This window comes from Psammomys obesus, unplaced genomic scaffold (genome assembly GCF_907164565.1).
Source record: "Psammomys obesus unplaced genomic scaffold, mPsaObe1.curated_primary_1811, whole genome shotgun sequence".
Classification (NCBI taxonomy): domain Eukaryota; kingdom Metazoa; phylum Chordata; class Mammalia; order Rodentia; family Muridae; genus Psammomys; species Psammomys obesus.
Genome location: NW_026596046.1, coordinates 37,257,909 through 37,282,249, shown reverse-complemented (window position 1 = coordinate 37,282,249; position 24,341 = coordinate 37,257,909). Strand labels below are relative to the sequence as shown.

The window sequence follows — 24,341 nt, the reverse complement described above, 5'->3', positions numbered from 1 at the left end:
CTCTGCCAATGCTTTGAATAGAGGAGGTAATTATTTGTTTATTCAACAAATGAAGAAGATTGAACACATTCTAGGATTATTTGCTTCTAATCTCTCTGGTTTTGTATTTCAGTTTTGCCAGTTTCAATCCGTCACTAACATTTCTATGATTCGTTTCAGGAGTCGTCTCCACGTACCATGACACCAGGACCCTTGGGAAATGGAAGCATGTCCTCCACTTTCTTGCTGAGTGGTATCCCAGGGCTGGAACACATGCACATCTGGGTCTCCCTCCCCCTGTGCCTGATGTACCTGGTTTCCATCCTGGGTAACTGCACAGTTCTCTTCATCATTAAGACAGAGCCCTCACTCCACGAGCCTATGTACCTCTTCCTGTCCATGCTCGCTCTGACAGACCTGGGTCTCTCTCTTTGCACCCTTCCTACCGTGCTGGGCATCTTTTGGGTGGGAGCACGAGACATTAGTCATGATGCTTGCTTTGCCCAGCTTTTTTTCATTCACTGCTTGTCCTTTTTGGAGTCCTCTGTGCTTCTCTCTATGGCCTTTGATCGCTTTGTGGCCATCTGTCGCCCGCTGCATTACGCTTCCATTCTTACCCACACGGTAATAGGGAGAATAGGTCTGGCTTCTCTGGGACGTAGCGTTGCGCTCATTTTCCCATTGCCTTTTATGCTCAAACGATTCCCTTACTGTGGCTCCCTAGTTCTCTCACATTCCTATTGTCTCCACCAAGAAGTGATGAAATTGGCCTGTGCAGACATCAAGGCAAACAGCGTCTACGGCATGTTCGTCATTGTTTCTACAGTGGGGGTGGACTCTCTGCTCATCCTCTTCTCCTATGCACTCATCCTGCGCACTGTGCTGTCTATTGCCTCTCGGGCGGAAAGGCTCAAAGCTCTCAATACGTGTGTTTCACACATCTGTGCTGTGCTTCTGTTCTACACGCCCATGATCGGCTTGTCTGTAATCCACCGCTTTGGGAAGCAGGCACCCCATCTGGTTCAGGTGGTCATGGGCTTTGTGTATCTTCTCTTCCCTCCTGTGATGAACCCCATTGTCTACAGTGTCAAAACCAAACAGATCCGGGATAGGGTAACCCATGCTTTTTGTAACTAGATCAGTTCATAAATTTGCCATCTCTGCCAATGCTTAAGTAGAGGAGATAATTATTTGTTTCCTCCACAGATATAGAAGGTTAAACAAATTGATTACATAGTTAACGTTTTCACAGATGAATATGGAAGGATATAATACAGAATAGTATGGTAAATCATAATTTCCAAAAATTTTCAGCAGAATATGGCTAATGTTACTTTCTGTTCAAGAAATGAAATTTCTTAACATCAAGACAAAAGGTCCACTTGTTCTCTTCTTTTATTCATTCATTTCTAACTTTATTTGTAAATGTTCTGCTTAATGTCTGCTTGTGGAACCCAACCACCACACAGAGAAGACTAAATTCCATGAAGAAACCATATGTAGAATTTCTGTCCAAAACGCCCAGCTCATATGAGAGCATTAATTAAATCAATCCACACCCGTGAGTTACAGTAATTCATATCATTCCAGCCCTCATCTTTCTAGCCTTTCCAGTAAGCAATCAGTAAAGGAATCAATTCTAGTGTGAGTCTAATCCTAATGCATATTTGTAAACAAAAGAAAATTATAAGACACTAAAGTTTGGATCAGTTTTTAATTTTGTTGCTTAAAGTAAAATGTAACTAGGATGAATAGCAGTAAAGAGAAATGTTCTTCAATCAGGGGCCACTTCAGGAAAGAGAGGATAAAGAAAGCTCTCTTTACAGTGACATAATAATCACCTTAGACGACATGTGATAGTTTGGCTATTAAGATTGTGGAAGGGAGAGGCTAATATTCTGAGTTGCTGGAACAGCTTGTGCGAAGCTGAGAAGAGATGAAAAATAACAGTGTATCCAGGGAATTAATTCGTTTTAACTTTTAAATTTTATATATATTTATCTGTGTGAGATAGACAGTGAGAGTGTGCATGCACGTGTATGTTCCTGCATGTACAAAGGGCATCAAGTCCCTCAGAGCTGCAGTTGAGGCTGTTCATGAGACGCTCCTCTTCTTACTTGGGTGTTGGGATCTGAATTAAGTTGTGAGTGCTGTTTATCGCTGAGACGTCCCTCCAGGTCTGAGGTATGTTTTTTTTGTCATTGTTGTTGCTGCTGGTGCTGTTCCCTTGTATGTCTGGGAAAAGTTCAGAACAAGGAAAGGTAAGTGGAAAAAGATCAGTCATAGAGGACATCAGAATGGTCAAAATTAAATGAACAAATAAAAACTATTTATTATGTCCTTTGATTGGTGCACCATGATTCTGCCAATGCATTGCTAGAGATTAGAAGCTATTTTCTGAAAAAAAATATATATATATATATTAATAGAATATTTGTGGATTTCGATTGGAGATATTTATGGAGAAAAATGGAACTTATACGAAGCTGCGAAGGGGATTTTAGAGCACCTAAAGGAAAGCATGGGTATGACATGCTCCTACACATCAGTACATAATACAGAATTCAAATAATGACCCCTAAACACAGAGCTCCCTGTGAGAGGTGTGTGGGGGACGTTTCTCTCACACTGGTCACACACACACACGCACACGGCACTCACCACCAGAGCCTCATCTTTTCTATCATGAAAAAGCCTCTTCTACAATAACTTCCATATATGTAATTTAAGCATGTGAGAAAGCCAAGAACATCAGTGTATAGAAAACAGTATGAAATGTGAGATTATTTTAAATTTTATTTATTTACTTACTTTACATCGCGATGGCAGTTTCCTCTCCCTCATCTGGGATGGAACACTGTAAGTGCTTTGTATTATATGTGTCAGGAAACACACAACTTCACAGGAACATGAAGCAATTGAAATTTCTGAGGCTTGATGTCGTTCCACAATGCAACTCTATGTTTATGAAGACTTGTATTTGGATTTGTGATTCCAGTACCACAAGTACAATGAACTACACCCTCTGATACCTTACAATGAATTAAAGAGCTGTGTGTTCAGAAGGCTCAGGCTTCTGTATGACTTGGGTAATTACAGTAGGCTTATTTGATCTAATTGTAGCTAAAAATTTCCATCTTGCAAAGCTGTCTACATTTACATGACAATTTCTAAGAATAGATACTGAGTGTTCTTAACAAAAACATAGGCAAATCAATGCATGTTAAATTTAGCTATTTCACAATGTATGCACTCTTTAAAATAATACCAATGTGCTAAATATGTATAATTTTTATCTTCCAACTAGAAAAATAAAAGGATTGGGGCACACTGAGGTTTCTAAATTTACAACTTAAAAAAAAAGTTCCAAAGGAAATTCTTAGCAGATTTTTTTCTACTTACAATAAATTTCAGTTTCTTTCATTTATTAAGCAAACAAAAACCATGGAAGCATAAAGTCAAACATAACATGGAAAATGTATGATAAGCAAATAAGACAGGTTGGAATGGCCCTGAGGGTCAAGGGTCAAGGCTGGCTTTCTAGATAGGCATTTGTAGATGGGTGGGACTATCTGAAACATAAAAAATGGAGTACAGAGCTAAACAGGGGATTCGCAATAGAGGAATATCGAACGGCAGAGAAACACTTAAAGAAATGCTCAAGCTCATTAGCCATCAGGGAAATACAAATTAAAACGACCCTAAGATTTCACCTTACACCCATCAGAATGGCAAAGATCAAAAACTCAAAAGACAACACATGCTGAAGAGGTTGTGGAGAAAGGGGAACCCTCCTCCACTGCTGGTGGGAATGTAAACTTGTACAACCACTCTGGAAAGCAATCTGGCGCTTTCTCAGACAATTAGGAATAGCGCTTCCTCAAGATCCAGCCTTACCACTCCTAGGCATATATCCAAAAGAGGCTCAAGTACACAATAAGGACATTTGCTCAACCATGTTTGTAGCAGCCTTATTTGTAATAGCCAGAAGCTGGAAACAGCCCAGATGCCCCTCAGTGGAAGAATGGATGCACAAATTGTGGTACATTTACACAATGGAATATTACACAGCAATAAAAAACAAGGAAATCATGAAATTTGCAGGTAAATGGTGGGATCTGGAAAACATCATCCTGAGTGAGCTAACCCAGAAGCAGAAAGATGCACACGGTATATACTCACTCATATAGACATATAATATAGGATAAACCTACAAAAAATCTGTACATCTATAGAAACTAATCAAGAGGGAGGGCTCTTGCTAAAATGCTCAGTTCCTATCCAGAAAGGCAAAGAGGATGGACATCAGAAGAAGGAGAAAAGAGGGAACAAGTCAGGTCCTCTGACACAGAGGACCTCTGAAAGGCTCTGCCCTGCAGACTATCAATGTAGATGCTGAGACTTATGGGCAACCTTTGGGCAGAGTGCAGGGAATCTTATGAAAGAAGTGGGAAATAGTAAGATCTGGAGAAGACAGGAACTCCACAAGGAGAGCAACAGAACCAAAATATCTGAGCCCAGGGGTCTTTCCTGATACTGATACTCCAGCCAAGGATTATGAATGGAGATAACCTAAGACCCCTGCACAGATGTAGCCCATGGCAGTTCAATATCCAAGTGGGTTCCATTGTAATAGGAACAGGGACTGTCTCTGACATGAACTTATTGGCCTGCTCTTTAATTACCTCCCCCTGAGGGGGAAGCAGCCTTACCAGGCCACAGAAGAAGACACTGCAGACACTCCTGATGAGACCTAATTGACTAGGATCAGAAGAAGGGAAAAGAAGACCTCCCCTATCAGTGGACTTGGGGAGGGGCATGCGTGCAGAAGGTGGAGGAAGGGAGTGATTGGGACAGGAGGAGGGAGGGAACCACAAGGGGGATACAAAGTGAATAAAGTGTATTAATAAAGAATTTAAAAAAAAATTTAAAAAATGAAAAAAAGAATGATCTTTAGCTGAGTTTTGTACATTATGCTGATATGATCCAGGTAAAATGGAAGAGGTGTTGTATTCTAAGCAAAGCAAGAAATGTCAAAATGCAATAAATTTTGTTATTTATATTATAAATAAGATTATATTATTTTATATATTTATAAAATTTTATAACTTAATTATAATATAATTCTTGCTAAGAACTACTCAGGGCTGGGCTTTTATCTCAGTGGCAGTCTTTCCTTAGCAGGAGCAAGGCCTTAAATACTACAGAAAGAATGCGGAAAAGTTCTGCAGGTGTGATAAAGTGGTAGGCTGAAAGGAGGAGGAGGCCTGGAGGAACAGCCAGGAGTTCGTGGGAACGAGCACTTGAAGGGCTGCATAGATTTGGTAGCTCGTTTAACACATATTAAGTGTCTACTCACACCAACCAGTTTTCCTGGATTTATGAATAAGTAGTGGACAAAGCAGACAAGACTCTACCCTTGAGAGCGTCTGATAGGGTTAGGTAACCAATAAACATGAATCTTAATAAAAAAAGCAAACAACGGTAGAAATGTTAAAAGTTGAGTAAGAAATGCTCTAGAAGGTTGAATTTTGTAAAGAACGAGGAAATCTTCACTGAGAAGGAAATATTTAAGGATATGTGGCACATGGCAGGAAGCTATTGTGAAGGGGTACAGGTTCTAAATGTACAGAAGATTATGTGGAAAATCTGGAGCTAGAGTGGGTTTGTATGAACAATGCCATGCATGTAATACCTTTAGAATGAAGAGAAAATCAAGAAAGAGAGGTACTGTTTCTATGTCACGTAGGTAGGTCATTGATCAATTTAGCATTTCAAGTAAAATGAGGTGGAAAATCATTGGAAAATTGCTGCCATGGATAGAGTATATATAGAATTGATTATAGGAGGAAGCAAGGGAAAATAAGTTAACGGTTATTGTAATAATCCTGGAAAGAAAAGGTGCTGGTTGGGAGCAAAGGGTAATAATAGAAATGGAAGTAAATGGTTATATCTTCCAAGTAGGCACAATGAAATTTAGTTGAAAATTGACATTAAAGGGTTTATACATCAAAACAGGATATAAAAATCAATAAATTGTAAAAAAAAAAAAAACAAACAAAATATAATAAGACTAATAAAGTTTACACACCATTGTGGAGGAATATTGTGATTTATTAAGCCGTGTACAAGGATCTCTATGGTTCCTAGAAGGAAAAAATGAACATGAAGGAAGAAAGAGAGTGAAAGGAATGAAGACTATCTCAAGCCCTGCTTTGTTTTTTGTTTGTTTTTTGTTTGTTTTTAAACATAGAATTCATTTCTAGGTCATAAACAACTAACTGCTTTATAATGATCATGCTTGGTGAAAGCTATCTAAGTAATTAGAAGTCATTCTTACTTGTCTGGGAGGAATGAGTGGGTACTTTTAACTTGTGACATCATATGCAGGCAAAAAAAATAAACAAAAAGCAAAAACAAGCAAACAAAAACATGCACATAAGAAGATGTGATGTTTTAATTCCTGCCTGTGTCTCACAATCACCTTGAGAGCCTCAGCTCAGTTCTACTATAAACTCATGACTGAATGGATGGCCAGCTCCTGTCTCCTGCTATGATAATGTGGATTGTCTTGAGAGATGAGACTAATATCTCTTTTGTCTATGTACCCATGAATCTCTTTTATTTCTTTCATAAGCTTTGGATTCACTTAGGAAACAAGAAGTTCTCAAAGTTTTATGGAATTCCGGGGTTGTTCCTGAGAGGTTCTGAAATCACAGTTGTTGTTGTTGTTTTGTTGGTGGTGGTGGTGTTTCTTTGTTTTGGTTGTTGTTGTTGTTTTGTAATGGTATAAAGATAGCTAAGATTTTTATTTGTTTAAATTTTCATTGGAGTTCGGTCACACTTTCTGAGGTTTTCCAAAATACACTATTGCAATAAATCAAATACATGTTTAGCATCATTTGGTATTCCACCTTTCTTATATTAAGCTTGAAAAAAAATAATGCAATTTGTAAAAAAAAGATGACCCTTACCTTTTCAATAAGTTCTTTTAGTTTCATATCACTGTGTTACCTTCAGAAAGGTGTCATGCACATTAATATTAATTTATTATCATGATTTTCACAAATTCACCAACCCATATTTAGTGTTAGTTTCAATTTGAATATCATAACCATGACTATGATCCCCTACTAAAGCTTTGAAAGGTAGAAAAAGAGGCCAAGGCAATACATTTAGAGTAAGAAGAGAAAAAACACTATGCAATAACCCCCACGTCTTAGCTCCTAGAGTAATTAATATGTTGCTGCATGCTGCAGAAGCTACTCTGCAGATACAATTACAGCAGCACATCTTGAGCGTGGAACAGGATCTTGATTAATACAAATCCTTAAGAGGTTTTCTGACAGCGGCCAGTGTTGGAAACGCAGCTACGGGCTGTGTTGAAGGCACGCTGAGGTGCAGTGCCGTTTGTTTTGAGGCTAGAGGAAGTGTCGTCCATATGTTCTGAAATGCAGATGATGTCTAGAAGCTGGGAAAGGTGAGGAAGAACTTTTTCTCAGTGACCTCAGAAAGAAACCTGGGTGTGTCTGCTCTTTGATTTAGCCCTGTTCAGCTTATGTGTTTTAGGATAAGTGACTAGAGGGTGAAAATATGTCTATTGCATTTAGCCATGTGATGTATGATTGTTTTTGATGTACTAGAAAACAAATTTAACCCTGCAGAGTCTACCAGACCAGAGGCTAAGACGTAAGTTAACAAGCATAATGGCATATTCATGTTGCCCAAAGTACAAGACAGAAATGTTGATCTAGAGCAGAGCATCCATAAATGATGCAGATGAATGTGTGGAGACAGGAATTCTAGTATCAGTTACTGAGAGCTAGTCTAAGATCTTAAATGAGGGCTAACTTTAAACATAAACCAAGAGCATAGCAGTGGGTATCAATGCATGATGCGCATTAGAGCTGCATGTCTGTAAAGGAGAGAGCCTCACAGTTTGATGACTGAACCTTGTGTAAAGTACAAACTTACACACAGGTATAATTCACCCACACAAGTGTTGTCATCCTTCAACTTACCTTTGATTAGTAAACAGCCTGCTGGCTTCCTGTTTCAGTCTTTCTCCATGACGCTGTGCTTAGTATGCAGTCACCTGAGACAAATTCTCAAAAAGAATTAGACCCATCACCTAAGCTTCTACTGTCTTTGAAAAGTTTGTATGTGTTTAGAGCAAGATTGCTGTCTCAGCACCCTAGATAGAATTTCATTATGGCCTTAACACCTAGATTTTCTTCTAACTGCACTTTCAACTATAAACTCTACCTTTTATTTCCTCCTTAAAATAGTTATTTTCATGAAGAATGTTAGTAAGTAAATTTTGATGAAAAAATATCTTGATACTCAATTCAGTGACCTGTAGAAACATAATTTTAAGAGCTATATTTTATGTGAATATCACAAATGCTATAGATAAAAGCCTAAACAGTAACACCACAGGGTTTAAAGCTATCTCTTAAGTACTTTCTAGAATGTGGTAACTTTCTATCAATTACATTTTTATTTTACAGCAATAAAAATAACAAGCAAACAACCGCACACTTCTGACCTCTCTCTGCCCACCCGAGATGTATGAAGGCTCATTTTATATCAGTAAAGTTGACAGCAGGGGTGCTGAGACATCCCCTCGTCTCTCCCAGATTTAGTCTATCTTGAACATGGATCCTAGATGCTACCCTTCAGCCCAAAAGACTTTCAAATGTTTCTAAGGTTCAACTCCTTTTAGATATTCCTAAACCCAGTTTAATCATTTCATCCAAAACTCTCACTCAATATTTGCCAAATTACCACTATGTGCTTTGTTAATTTGCTTTTTCCTTAATGGTATAAATATTATGTTTTACAGAAACATCTCATAAATATTAATTGAAAGATGAAATTTCTACTCAAATGTTATCACTTCTTTAAATACTGACTTAACTGCTTAGTCATAGTTATTAAATAACTGTTTTACTTAAACTCCTTTTAAAATGCTAATCTAAATCATGCCACATTTCTCAGCTCTTTCTTCTACAGTTATGCAGAACGTTCTCAGTGCTGTTATAAATTCTGTACATGACAGAATTTCAGTGTCTCACTCCAGTCCTTCCCTGGATAATAACCACCATGACTGAAACAGCTGGTGCTAGTCCCTACTGACAGATGATCTATTACTTTTATCATCCAGTCCTTATCTCACACATAATTTAACCAATGTCCCCAGGACCTTCTCCCGGATTTGTCGAGTATTTACGGTACCCGGTGGGGTTCATCAGGGGTTGCACCAGCAAGAACATATCTGAATAAGGATTACAGGAAGGGGCTTTTGTTCTTGGCAAAGCGATGTATGGCAGCCAGGGTGATGATGGGCATGTAGAAGATGAGCACAGCACAGATGTGCGAGACGCAGGTATTCAGGGCCTTAAGCCTTTCTGCCAGAAATGCGATGCTCAGTACTGTCTTCAAGATTAGCATGTAAAACAAAAGAATCAGGGCAAAGTCCAGCATGGTACAGAGTGTCACAAAGAAGCCGTAGATGAAGTTGATCCTGTTGTCAAAGCAGGCCAGTTTCATGACATCCTGATGAAGGCAGTATGAGTGAGAGAGGAGATTCTTTTGACAGTATTTCAATCTCCTTAGAGTGAAAGGAAATGGAAGCACTAAAATTGTGCTCCTGAAGGCTAAAATTAGCCCCATTTTAGCAACTCTGCTGCCAGTGAGGATAGAACTGTATCTTAAGGGTTTGTGAATGGCAAGAAAGCGGTCAAAAGACATAATTAGAAACACAGAGGATTCCATGACAGTGAACCCATGGATAAAGAACTCTTGAGCAAAGCAGGCATTGGGCGAGATTACCATGGCATTGAAAAAGAAGATCCTAAACATGGTAGGAAGAGAAGAGAAGGACAGACCCACATAGGAGACAGCCAACATAGTAAGGAAATAATGCATGGGTTCATGAAGGGAGGGCTCCGTCTTGATGACAAAGGTGATAATGCAGTTACCCATGATGGCAGTGAGGTACATGAGAAAGATGGGGAAGGAGAGCCATGCGTGTGCATGTTCTAGTCCCGGGATCCCAATTAGAAGAAAATACTTGACCTCGGAGTTGTTGAAGACAGACATGTGTGGGAATGAGAGCTCCTTAGCTGTATCTGAAACTGTGTGAGAAAAAGACAGTCATTCTTGTAAGCGATATTCCGTTTTACAGGAATGAGTTTTGTACTTTGCAACAAAACACATTTAGCATACGCAGCTAGTACATTCTTCCAAAGCTACTGTAAGTCGATCAGCATGTTAACATCCTCCAATTTGCTAAATACACCTCTAACAACTTTTCTAAATTGCTGACAGTTCAACTCCTTTTGTTGGATCAGTTGAAAGATTCCCCACATTTCCTTAAGCACTAATTTCCCCACACAACCTTAAGCAATTTCCATGTTGACTTTACCACAAGTTCCTGAACTTGACAGAAGAAAGTCTGAAACAGTAGTCTACTAAAATGCTCAGAGATCACTGAAAATAGTTTGGAAAGCAAGTGTGAGCGATTAATGTCTTAGTCTTGTCTTGAATGTCTTACTCTTAAGAGGCAAGTTTCATCATGCATATTTTATCTTATCTATATTATATGTCTATATCTGTATATTAATATATTTATCAGTAATTTTATAAAAATAAAAACAACAAAGGTTGTTCAAGCAGGTGTACCTCTTCTTTGATTTGTCTTAATTGATCTGCTCTGCCTGACTGACCTGAGGCTCATTTTATATCAGTAAAGTTTATTCAATCAGTAGATTTTTATGCTACAGATACTCGTGAAGATTCAAATACGTATATAAAAACATCACTTTACAAATATTTTAAAATATTAGCATTGCTTACACACTAGTTTCTAACACGATGTGGTAAATAACTCTGAAAGCTTTTCTTATTTCCTAACTTAAGCTTCTTTGGGTCACACTTCAGGTTTTCATCTTACTATTTCGAAGGCAATTTGAACGGTGCTGTCATTTGATGAATACACTCCACTCACCGTAACAGACCTGATTGGACTATTTTATTCTGATCACTATGATTGATTAGATAAAATTATCTAATTTCAGAAACAAATCCAAACCATGTAATTTCCCTTTGAAATATAAATATTAAAGATGCACCCACATTACAAACTAAAACCTTATTGTATTCTTGGGGTCACTAACCAAAAGTTTGTTATTTGATTTTCAGATCCAATATATAATCTTGAAATTTATATTTTTTAGATTCAAGATAATCCAGTGTTAAAATATTCAAAGTAACGCAAATATAAAACATAGTTAACATAAACTATTCTATCTTTAAAACTATATCTGAATAAATATTTAAGTTAACAAAAATTATCAAGCTAATTTGAAATTTAAATATATCCAAATTTGTAACAATGAAGAAGAACCAAGAAAAGGGCATAGCTACAAGAACAAGTTAGTAAATAACTTGCTAATAACTTCATTTAATAAGTGCTTATATCAGGATTGCTATAGACTATTTTTATAAAACTCAAAACAATAGATCATTAGAATCATTGATATAATAGTTGGTGCCTAGGACTGTAAGAACAAATGAGATGGCCAAGGTGGAAAAATGTACAAAATATAAATTTGAATCTTGTATAACCTTAGGAGCTGCAAGATTTTTGAGAATGTCATGTGCTGGAAACAGTTGGAAGAATGATTTGAGGATAGTACGCAATCACGCATTTCCCAGAGCACTTAGAATATCTATAGTTTAGCTAAGAAACAAGACCTTGCATGATTGCATGAACATCTGGACAAAATGACCAGCCAGACAGCTCACTCTCTGGAATTCTAAGACAGCAAATATATTATCTCTTTCCTTAAACATTGTGAATCAGAGTCTCTGCCCCTGAGCTACCTTAGACGCGTGATGTGGCCTCTCACGTGCCGCTAATCAGTAGCAGGAGCTACTTTCACAAATAATTCATGGAAAATTGGCTGATCACATGCGAGACTGGTCAGATAGCTGCATTTTACTGATCACAATAAATTTGATATTTTATATTTGGTATTTTATATTTTAAATAAAAATATACTTGATATTTTAATCAAGTGAATGAGATGCTATGAATGTTAGAATATTGGCAAATAGGCTGGTACTTACCTTGTTTAACCATCAGATCATTCAACACACACACACACACACACACACACACACACACACACGCTAATACAAAACAAACACCTGGACTTGCAAACATGCATGAACCCACCAACCACCCACACACATGAACACACACAAATTTTCCTAGACAGGCACAGTCCAAAGCTGCTTCCTCTTTCTTTGCATAATTATATATTCAAACATAATCCACTTAGAAAAGCTTTAATTTTAAGTCTACAATGAAAGGTTCAGCTCCTTGTCCTTACCAGAAGTAGGAGTCCCTGAAAGCTAAGTGCAAGAGCCTTCTACTGTGCCCTCTTCTTTATCTAGATCAGTCTCTTCTGTTTCTGGGTAGTATAGCCCTCTGGGAGTTGAGGGAAGTCTCCTGGGCGTTCTGACAGTAAACTTAAAAAGAACATGGTCGGTCTGTGAGTTAACTCCTCAGTGCCCAGGTATCAGCAGGAGCCAGACACAGGTTAACAACTGATGAGTACCTGTGTGAGAGGAAAACAGTGGAAATTAAAATGACGCTTGAGAGAGAACCTCTAAAAGACTCTACCCAACAGGGTATCAAAAAAGATACTGAGTCATAGCCAAACTTTGGCCAGAGTACTGGAATCCTTATGGAAGAAGAGGGAGACAGAAAGAGCTGGAGGAGAGAAACTTCATAAGGAGAACAACAGCCAGAATATCTGGGCCCAGGGGGATCTGCAGAGAACGATAGATACTCCCAACAAAGGACCATGCATGGAGAGGACCTAGACCCCCTGTTCAAAGGAACCCCATTAGCTACTCAGTTTCCAAGTGGGTTCCCTACTAAGAGGTACAGGGGCTGTCTCTGACATGAACTCAGTGGAGGCTCTTTGATCACGTCCCCCTGGTGGATGCAGCCTTACCAGAGGAAGACAATGCAGCTAGCCTTGATGAGACCTGGTAAGTTAGGGTCAGAGAGAAAAGGAGGGGGTCCTCCTCTATCAGGGGACTAAGGAAAGGGAATGGGGGGGAGAGGGAAGGTGGGTGGGACTGGAAGAAGATGAGAGACGAGGCTGCAGTGTGGATACAAAGTGAATAAATGGTAATAAATAAATAATAAATAAATAAATATTTTTTTATGGAATCTTATGTAAGAAGTGGGAAATAGTAAGAGCTGGAGAGGACGGGAACTCCACAAGGAGAGCAACAGAACCAGAAAACTTGAACACAGGGAACTTCCCAGAGACTCATACTCCAACCAAGGACTATTCGTGGAGATGACCTGGAACCTCTCTCTGCACAGGTGTAGCCCATGGCAGTTCAGTGTCCAAGTGGGTTCCATAGTAATGAGAACAGGGACTGCCTCTGACATAATCTGATTGGCCTGCTCGTTGATCACTTCCCCCTGAGGGGGAAGCAGCCTTACCAGGCCACAGAAGATGACAATGCAGCCACTCCTGATGAGGTCTGATAGACTAAGATCAGAAGGAAGGAGAGGAGGACCTCCCCTATCAGTGGACTTGGGGAGGGGCATGCGTGAAGAAGGGGGAGAGAAGGTGGGATTAGGGGAGGAGGGAGGGGTTTATGGGGGGATACAAAGTGAATAAAGAGTAATTAATAAAAGTTTTTTAAAAGTATATTAAATTAGCTACAAATTATAATTAAATTAATAAATTATTTAATTTAAAAAAAAACAATTAAAACTTTCCTAAACATGGCAGGGCAGCTGCACATAAGACCTCAGTGGTTATGGCAGTATACACAAAACCTGGGCAAACTCTAGCTACACACAATGTGAGCATGAAGAAGGGAGTGGATGTGAATTCCCATCCTTAACCAAGGAGCTATAGGCAATTGAGAGCAGCAGGGGGAAGAGTCGATATTCATGTGACTCCAGGTAGGTTGGTCATAATCCCATGGAAGGGGAAAGAATATACAGGCAGCATAAAATATTGGGTGGATAAGGAAACAGGGTGGATCTGGGTAGGAATGGGGTAAAGAAGGTGGATGCGATCAAATTAATTGTACAAAATTCTTAAAGAACTAATAAAAATAATAAAAAGGACACCAAAAATAAAAAATAAAATAAAATGAAGCTTGAAATGCGACATTTACATAGGTTTGGAGGGGGAGGGGACTACAGCTAGGATACAAAGTTAATAAACTAATTAATAAACATAAATTAAATTTTTAAGATATTAAAAAATAATAATGGACTTGGTTTAATCAAATATTCTAATTCAAACTCCAAGGCATACTACTGAACTTTCAGGTTAGTTTCATCATTCATAAACTAGTAAGTGATACACAAAAAAACAAACATTTCTGAAACCAATTTACAAGTCCCCAAATGTTTTTTCACTAATTCACTGTTGTTAAACAGTGAAGCACATGTAATTTTTTCACTTTTCAAAACTTATTTATATTTTTATAAATTATAGTTTATTCAATTGGTATCCATGCTGTAGCCTCCTCCCTCGCCCCTCCCATTTGTACACTCTCTCCCCCAGTCCACTGATAGGGGAGGTCCTCCTCTTCTTCCTTCTAATCCTAGTCTATTACAAATAAAGCTGCTACGAACATGGTTGAACAATGTCCCTGTGTACTTGAGCCTCTTTTGGGTGTATGCCTAGGAGTGGTATGGCTGTATCTTGAGGAAGCGCTATTCCTAGTTGTCTGAGAAAGCGCCAGATTGATTTCCAGAGTGGTTGTACAAGTTTACATTCCCACCAGCAGTGGAGGAGGGTTCCCCTTTCTCCACATCCGCTTCAACGTGTGTTGTCACTTGAGTTTTTGATCTTAACCATTCTGATGGGTGTAAGGTGAAATCTCAGGGTTGTTTTAATTTGCATTTCCCTGATGACTAAGGACATTGAGCATTTCTTTAAGTGTTTCCCCACCATTAGATATTTATTCGATATTGAAAATTCTCTGTTTAGCTCTGTACCCCATTTTAATTGAATTACTTGATTTATTGCTTTTTAACTTCTTGAGTTCTTTATATATTCTTGATATTAGCCCTGTCAGATATAGGGTAGGTGAAGATCCTTTCTCAGGCCATAGGCTGTCCTTTTGTTCTGATGACAGTGTCCTGCTACAAGACGTTCTCCCTGAAGATCACAGGCTGAAGTGAGCACCTTGGTGCTGATATGACATGCACATTACCATCTGGCAATGGCAGTGTTTTTTTTTCTCTCTCTCTTTCTCTCTCTTCCTCTCTCTCTCTCTCTCTCTCTCTCTTTGTGTGTGTGGGGATCCTGGGGTATCCTGGAACTAGCTCTGTAGACCAGGCTGGCCCTGAAATCACAGAACTCTGCCAATCTCTGCCTCCCAAGAGCTGGGATTAGAGGTATGCAGCACCACTCTCTGGAAATAAGGTTCTTAATAACTGTAGTTAATGTATTTTTATAGTCTCACATAGCCCAAGCTGGTCTCCATCTCACTGTGTTTTAAATTAAAGTCTTTGATCCAGTTTAATTGATTTTTATACAAAATAAATGATACAAATCTAATTTCATTCTCCTGCAGTTAAACAACCAGTTTTGCCAGCACCATTTGTTAAATGAGCTATATTTTTATTTTCTATGCTTTTGCCTCCTTTGACAAAATAAAGTGAGCATAGATTTGCCATTTTATTTCCAGATCCTCTGTTCTTTTGCATTGGTAAGAGAAATAATTTGCTTTGGGAAGGCAGTATAGTTGATGTAATACGTGTCCCGTGAGAGCAAAGCCCAGAGGCACCTCTAGACGCACACAGTGTGTATTTATGAGCCTTGGCTGGCAGGTCACGGACAGCAGGCTGAGAGGACTCTGGTCTAAACTCATTTTACTTTGCTGTTTGGTTGAACGGTGAGTGATCATAACATCACACTGTGTTGGAATGTGCTCTTAAGGCCTGTGGCACACTTGAATCAATGGTGCTGCAAGAACCAGAACTCAGAGGAGTCTGTAAATAAAAGTGACAATAGCAGAAGCTTCCGATTTCACTATGAGAATCCCTCAGAGGCAAAGAAAACAAAAATCAAACATAAGCAGGAGATGAAATGAAAAGACCTTGCTTTAAGCTGTTTGCCTAAGAATTTAACTTGAGCGTGGAAACACCATCATGAGAATCAAACCAAGAAGAAATTCCTTTTAGATGTTCCTTGATGTGAGTAATGGTCACTTTTTTGTCTAGAGAGATGGCCTCATCAGCCATGCAGTCACTCATTTCCAATTAGACAAAATGTGGGCTGTGTGCAGAACTCTGGTGTAGGGATTGGAAGACAGCGAAGTTCATGTACAAAAGGATGACATTCATTTACCTAAGGCAGATGTCCCAAAATACAGAATTCAGATTGTCACAACAGAATCCATATCGCTACACTGGAGTTACGGAGAAAAGCTCCATTGTTGAAAGAAGTGACAAGTGAGATAAGTGCAGAGTATCAAATTGTTGAAAGGCCGATGTTGAAAGGCAAGAATAGCAGTGATGCCAATGCACTTTAAGCAATTAGAAGGGAAGGGCTGCAGGGATGTGCTGGGCCTTCAGCAGGGGCGTAAGAGAGAGACGGGTTGCACTGCAGTTGTGTGACCCTTGTTACTTATTTCCTTCCCAATTAATAAAAGAATTAATGATAGCGCATGATTCATAGTTCTCATGTAACTAAATAAAATGATAGATGCAAAGAGCTCAGAGCATTATCTAAGAAAAAGGTACCTGAGTTTTCAGTCTTGCTAAAATAAAATTTAAGACATTCTTTCAAGAATGTCAAGGTTTTTTTTAGTATTCACATTTTTTTTCTATACAGAACTTAGAAATACACTGTAGCACTCTGGTTATAAATAAGGCCAATGGGAAGTCTATTATATTTTAGATTAATGTAGGACTTTGCCAAATTTATTGAACATCCTTAGAGTAAATGTGTTATTGTGATATTTCCTGCTCACCAGACTGTGAGGGTCTTAGATAAATATATGTTTTTAAGTTCATAAAAAAAAAGCATTACAAACTTATTAGAAAGCAAACCTTGAATGTAAAAATTACAAATTATCTACCATGTTATAAGAGAAGTCAATATGTATATTCTTCCTGTTTCTTCTTCTCTGTCCTCTGTGTGTGTATGCATTTTAAAAATATCTACACATATATTATATGTTTATATGAGTAAGTATATACCGTGTGTGTCTTTCTGCTTCTGGGATAGCTCACTCAGAATGATCCTTTCCAGATCCCACCATTTACCTGCAAATTTCATGATTTCCTTGTTTTTCATTGCTGAGTAATATTCCATTGTGTAGATGTACCACAATTTCTGTATCCATTCTTCAGTTGAGGGGCATCTAAGTTGTTTCCAGCTTCTGGCTATTACAAATAAAGCTGCTACAAACATAGTTGAGCAAATGTCCTTAGTGTGTACTTGAGCCTCTTTTGGATATATGCCTAGGAGTGGTATAGCTGGATCTTGAGGAAGCGCTATTCCTTGTTGTCTGAGAAAGCGCCAGATTGCTTTCCAGAGTGGTTGTACAAGTTTACATTCCCACCAGCAGTGGAGGAGGTTTCCCCTTTCCCCACAACCTCTCCAGCATGTGTTGTCACTTGAGGTTTTGATCTTAGCCATTCTGATGGGTGTAAGGATAAACCTATTAAAATCTGTACACCTAAAGAAACTAATCAAGAGGGAGGACTCTGGCTAAAATGCTCAATCCTCACACTGAAAGGCAAAGAGGATGGACACCAGAAGAAGAAGAAAACAGGAAACAAGTTAGGAGCCTCCCACAGAGGGCCTCTGAAAGGCTCTGCCCTGCAGACTATCAAAGCAGATGTTGAGACTTATGGCCAAACTTTGGGCAGAATGCAGGGAATCTTATGAAAGAAGTGGGAAATAATAGTAAGATCTGGAAAGGACAGGAGGTCCACAAGGAGAGCAACAAAACCAAAAAATTTGAGCACAGGGGTCTTTCCTGAGACTCATACTCCAACCAAGTACTATACATGGAGATAACCTAGAACTCCTGCACAGATGTAGCCCATGGCAGTTCAGTGTCCAAGTGGGTTCCATAGTAATGGGAACAGGGACTGTCTCTGACATGAACTGATTGGCCTGCTCTTTGATCACCTCTCCCTGAGTGGGGAGCAGCCTTACCAGGCCACAGAGGAAGACAATGCAGCCACTCCTGATGAGACCTAACAGACTAGCATCAGAAGGAAGAAAAAGAAACTCTCCCCTACCAGTGGACTTGGGGAGGGGAGTGTGTGGAGAAGGGAGAGGAAGGGAGAGATTGGGAAGGGAGGAGGAAGGGAACTAGAGGGGGGATACAAAGTAAACAAAGTATAATTTAAAAAAATCTACACCCTCTTTTTTCTACACTCTCAGAACAAAAGCCCTTGCTTGCCTCTGGTCTTTCTAGGCAGAAATTTATGATATGTGTTACTGTTTGTGTTACTGTTCAGAGTGGGCACTGCTTGGTGGGTTTTCTACCAACAATCTCAACTGGTGTTATGTAACTTGACCCTTTTTAGTCAGACTTATATTGAAATGATGTGTGCCAACTAGGACAGCTATGGAGGACAATGTATAACTTGTCCATAATAAAAATAAAGACAGCTGCCTTTCTTTTTCTTTTTTTAAGCTTATTTATGTATCCACTTTGCATAGTTAAAAGCATTCTCCTCAGCAGCTGTGCCCAGCTCCACCTCCCAAGCCACCCTCATGAAGAACAAGCAACCCATTGGCCACATATGTGCAGGGAGCCCAAGTCCAGACCACACATGCTTCTTAGTTGGTGCCTCAGTCTCTGTGAGCCCCTTCAGTCTCGGTTAGTTTTCTCTGTCGGTCTTCTTGGGGGATTCTGTATTCTCCAAGCCCTTCAGTCTTTCCCCCCACAAGACACCCCAAACTCCAGATAACAGCCTTTCTTGACACATTCTTTATAGCAGCATCAATATTTACGTATCCAGGAATAGAACCTATTTCTTTGCAACCTAAGTAACTTTAGTAGATTACCTAAGATGAAATGGAAATTATGACCTAATTTGCAAAGCTCATATTCAAACAGCATGTTATTCTCATATATGTTTGCAATAATATATTGAGAAATTGGTTGATTTTGGCTTCAGTTTTTACATTTTACACGAGAAATGATGCTGTGGTGTGCAGGCTGAATGAGATGCCAGATTTATAGCAGCCCATATGCGGAGCAAGGTCATAGCCATCAGTGTCTAACATTTGTGCTCTCCAAGCATCTCTTTAAGTACATTTCTTCCTCTTTCCAAGCTCTAGAATCTAGGAAGACATAAATAACAGTATTTAACTGCTTATGCATTTATACCTTTTATATGCTACGATAAGCTAACAATCTTAGAATTATAGTTTTATATTTATTTTATTTGCTTATATAATTGTATATCTACAAACTCATTTATTTTAATATTTTATAAATAATAATTTTAGCTAAACCCAAGGAAATGATGACTGATCTTTGCCCACTCAGAGCCAGGAGATAATTTCCAAGAAATGAAAATCAATACCATTTAGTTATTTGATGAAGTGCGATGTGTCCCATTCAATGAGTTGGAATGTATACTACCCAGTATAATCGGATATATATTTACCAGGAACAGCTCCTGAGTCATGAAAATGTCACAATCACTTCGGTAACAACTGTTCTTTAAGCGCCAGTCTGCTGTGGAAAACAGACACAATAATCACAAGACAGGTGAGGTGCTGTAATACAGATATAGTGTGAGCGGCAGTTGGAGTAATCAAGAGCAAAGGCTTTCATGAGCAAGCCCACTCCTGAGCTCCTCCCTCTGTAGTGCTGAGGAGCTGTTACACTGTCCTAATATCCACATCATGGGGTATCCTCTACTTTGGATAGTAGCTCAGATCTCCTGGATGAGGATTCGTATGCACTCAGTTACGCACTATGGAGAAGGAGCAATATGAAATCTTGAGATCTGCTCTTAGTTTTCATGAGCCCAATACAAAGACTAATAACTCAAAGAGGCCCTTGCTTCCTTTAGGCCAAAAGGAAAATTATCTGTTCTATGTGTCTTGGAGATTTATTTCCCTTGATGAACTTAAATCAGAAGAAGGGGGAGACAGAAAGACCTGGAGGGGACAGGAGCTCCACAAGGAGACCAGCAGAGCCAAAAAATCTGGGCCTAGAAGGGCCTGCAGAGACTGATGAATCAACCAAGAACCATGCCTGGAAAGGACCTAGACCCTTGCTCTGATGTAGCCCATGGCAGCTCAATCTCCATGTGGGTTCCCTAGTAAGGGGAGCAGGAGCTGTCTCTAGCATGAACTCAGTTACCTGCTCTTTTTGATCACCTCCCCCTGGTGAGGTGCCCTTAAGAGGCCATAGGGAAAGAGGATCCAGACAGTCTGGATGAGACCTGATGGGCTCGGGTCAGATAGTAGGAGAGGAGGACCTCCCCTATCAGTGGACTGGGGGAGGGGTACAGGGGTGGAAGACAGAGGGAAGGTGGGATGGGGAGGAGATGAGGGAGGAGATTACCTACAGCTAGGACACAAAGAGAATAAATTGTAAATAATAACAATAATAATTCTTAAAAAGAGAAAATATCTTATAAATACGTTGTTAATTCAGTTGCCTTTGAAAATGTTCTACAGCTCAAGAGATCTGCTATTTTTATGGTGTCAGAAAATAAGTTGAGTACTGAAAACATCACCCCCTTCATCCTCAGTACTTTGTCTCTAACCTTTGTACTCACTAAACTACTTGTTGTTGCTGTTTTTAGCTGCATTTCCTCCCTTTTTCTCTCACCAGCATATATGGTAAAAGGGGAAAGACAGGCAGCACACACTCATGTTTGAAGTGTCACTACCGATCTCTAGATAGATGCTTGTGAAGTCTTCCATCGTGCCCATTCTCAATTCTTCTGAAGTTGGGATCACTACCTTCTTCCTGATTGGAACCCCAGGCCTGGAGCAGGCTCATGTGTGGCTATCCATTCCGATCTGCCTCATGTGCCCGGTGGCCATCCTGGAAACTGTACCATCCTCTCTGTGATCAGGGCTGAGCCCTCGCTCCATGTACCCATGCACTATTTCCTCTCCATCTGGCTATCTCTGACTTAGGCCTGTCTCTCTCCTCCCTCCCCACCATGCTCCAGATCTTTGTCTTCAATGCCACAGGAATCTCCCCAAATGCTTGCTTTGCTCGAGTCCTTTATCCACGGCTTCACAGACATGGAGTCCTCAGTGCTCCTGATCATGTCTTTCGACCGCTTTTTGGCCATACGCAACCTGCTTAGATACAGCTCTATTCTCACCAGTGTAAGAGTTGCCAAAACGGGTTTGGTGATTCTCATTAAAAGCATGCTCCTAGTGCTCCCATTTCCATTCACTCTGAAAAGGCTGGCATATTGCAGGAAAAGCCTCCTTTCTCGCTCCTATTGTCTCCATCAGGATGTCATGAAGCTGGCCTGCTCGGACAACACAGTCAATTTTTTCTGTGGTTTCTTTGTTGCACTCTGCATGATGTCTAACAGTATGTTCCTTGCTGTCTCGTATGTGTTCATCCTGAAGACCGTGATGGGAATTGGATCCCATAAAGAGCGCCTCAAGGCCCTCAATACCTGTGTCTCCCACATATGTGCTGTGCTCATCTTCTATGTGCCCATCATTGCTTTGACATCGATGCACCGCTTTGGCAAGCACAGGTCACCCATGGCCATGATCCTCATTGCTGATATCTTCTGGTTAGTGCCACCTCTGATGAACCCCATTGTATACTGTGTAAAGACACGGCAAATCCGTGAAAAAGTTCTAGGGATATTAGGTCTAAAATAAGAATATGGTGAGGGCAGAAACTTGGGTCAGAGATAGTCAGGATCACTGAGAAGATAATTGCTATCTCAAGCTGTACTATAGGGCAACAGTAATAAAAACTGCATGGTATTGGCATAGAAACAGAAAGGAGGATCAATGGAACCGAATAGAAGACCCAGACATAAACCCACACACCTATGAATACTCGGTATTTGACAAAGAAGCCAAATCCGTTCAATGGAAAAAAGACAGCATCTTCAACAAATGGTGCTGGTCCAACTGGATGTCCACATGCAGAAAAATAAAAATAGATCCATATTTATCACCCTGCACAAAACTAAAGTCAAAGTGGATCAAGGACCTCAACATAAAACCAGATACTCTAAATCTGTTAGAAGAAAAAGTGGGGAATAGCCTAGAACTCATTGGCACAGGAGACAACTTCCTGAACAGAACACCAACAGCACAGGCTCTAAGAGCAACAATCAATAAATGGGACCTCATGAAACTGAAAAGCTTCTGTAAAGCAAAAGACACAGTCATCAAAACAAAACGACTGCCTACAGATTGGGAAAGAATCTTCACCAACCCTCTATCTGACAGAGGGCTAATATCCAGTATATATAAAGAACTAAAGAAGCAGAAAAGCAGCAAACCAAGTAATCCACTTAAAAAATGGGGAACGGAGCTAAACAGAGAATTCTCGAAAGAGGAACATCAAATGTCAGAGAAACACTTAAAGAAATGCTCAACCTCATTAGCCATTAGGGAAATGCAAATCGAAACAACCCTGAGATTTCACCTTACACCCATCAGAATGGCCAAGCTGAAAAACTCAAGGGACAACATATGCTGGAGAGGTTGTGGAGAAAGGGGAACCTTCCTCCATTGCTGGTGGGAATGTAAACTGGTACAACCACTTTGGAAGTCAATCTGGCACTTTCTCAGACAATTAGGAGTAGTGCTACCTCAAGACCCAGCTATACCACTCCTAGGTATATACCCAAAATTTGCTCAAGTACACAACAAGGACATTTGTTCAACCATGTTTGTAGCAGCTTTATTTGTAATAGCCAGAACCTGGAAACAACCCAGATGTCCATCAACGGAAGAATGGATACAGAAATTGTGGTATTTTTTACACAATGGAATACTACTCAGCAATCAAAAAGGAGGAAATCATGAAATTTACAGGCAAATGGTGGGATCTAGAAAAGATCATTCTGAGTGAAGTATCACAGAAGGAGAAAGACAAACTTGGTATATACTCGCTTATATAGACCTACAAGATATGATAAACATAATAAAATCTACACACCTAAAGAAGATAATCTAGAAAGTGGACATGGGTGAAGATGATCAATCCTCATTTAGAAAGACAAATGGGATGTGCATTGAACGTATGACAGGAATCTACCACAAAAGGCATCTGAAAGACTCTACCTAGCAGTGTTTCAAAACAGACACTAAGACTCATAACCAAACCCTCGGCAGAGTGCAGGGAATCATATGAAAGAAGGGGAGTTAGTATGATATGGAAAGGATAAGAGCTCTACAAGGACCAAATATATCTGGGCACAGGGTCTTTTCTGAGACTGACACTCAACCAAGGACCATCTATGGATATAACCTAGAACTTCTGCTCGGATGTGGCCCTTGGTAGCTCAGTAACCAAGTAGTTTTCCAAAGTAAGGGGAACAAGGACTATTTCTAACAGGATCTCAAGGGCAGGCTCTTTGACCTCCCCCCACCCCCGAGGGGAGGAGCAGTCCTGTTAGGCCACAGAGGAGGACTTTGCAGCCAGCCTTGAAGATACCTGATAAAACAGGGACAAATGAAAGGGGAGGAGGTCTTCCCCTATCAGTGGACTTGGAAAGGGGCAGGGAGGAGACCAGGGAGGGAGTTGGGGAGGGGGAGGGAATGAGGGAGCGTGATACAGCTGGGACAAGGAGTTAACAAATTGTAACTAAAAAAAAAAATTAAAATTAAAAAAAAATCGTTGTTAAAAAAAAAGAAAATGAAGTTTTAACTTGAAAAAAAAAGAAGATAATTGCTTTCTAAGCAAAGGATTTTCAAGGATTCATCAGTACCATTTTCTTATTCAAGTTCTAAGCAGGACAAATATTCTAGCTACCAAGTAAAAGTGAACTCGGGGCAGTCTGTCTGGGTATAAGCTCACATTATCTTTCTTAATGATTTTTTATAATACTATGTGAACATAAGATTCACATGGGTATTGACATGAGTAGAGAATAGTTATATGATATGATTGAAAATGAGTTCACAAGTTTATATGATATTCTTGGCTTTACTGGTTACAGCATGAAGTAGTTACTGTCCCCTTGCAAATATTGATTATCAGAATAGTTGAGAATTATAGAGTTTAATTTAATTCACTTTAAGATTTTATTTTATATTATGTTTCTTCTCTCTAATATATTATTCTTTAAGAAAAATATCTTTTTCTCTACATTA

General features: G+C 39.5%; 2 protein-coding genes and 1 pseudogene across 2 annotated transcripts; 2 read left to right on the top strand and 1 right to left on the bottom strand.

Moving 5' to 3' along the window:
- The first annotated feature begins 177 nt into the window (after positions 1-177).
- Positions 178-1,116, top strand: LOC129688504 (olfactory receptor 51G2). The gene has a single exon (XM_055623371.1). It carries the CDS (start codon positions 178-180, stop codon positions 1,114-1,116), a length of 939 nt encoding a protein of 312 aa, XP_055479346.1.
- An 8,151-nt stretch (positions 1,117-9,267) lies between these two features.
- LOC129688639 (olfactory receptor 51A7-like) lies at positions 9,268-10,083 on the bottom strand. The gene has a single exon (XM_055623586.1). The coding sequence runs from the start codon at positions 10,081-10,083 to the stop codon at positions 9,268-9,270; it is 816 nt and encodes a 271-aa protein (XP_055479561.1).
- A 10,851-nt stretch (positions 10,084-20,934) lies between these two features.
- LOC129688652 (olfactory receptor 51A7-like) lies at positions 20,935-21,887 on the top strand (annotated as a pseudogene).
- Positions 21,888-24,341: the final 2,454 nt, after the last annotated feature.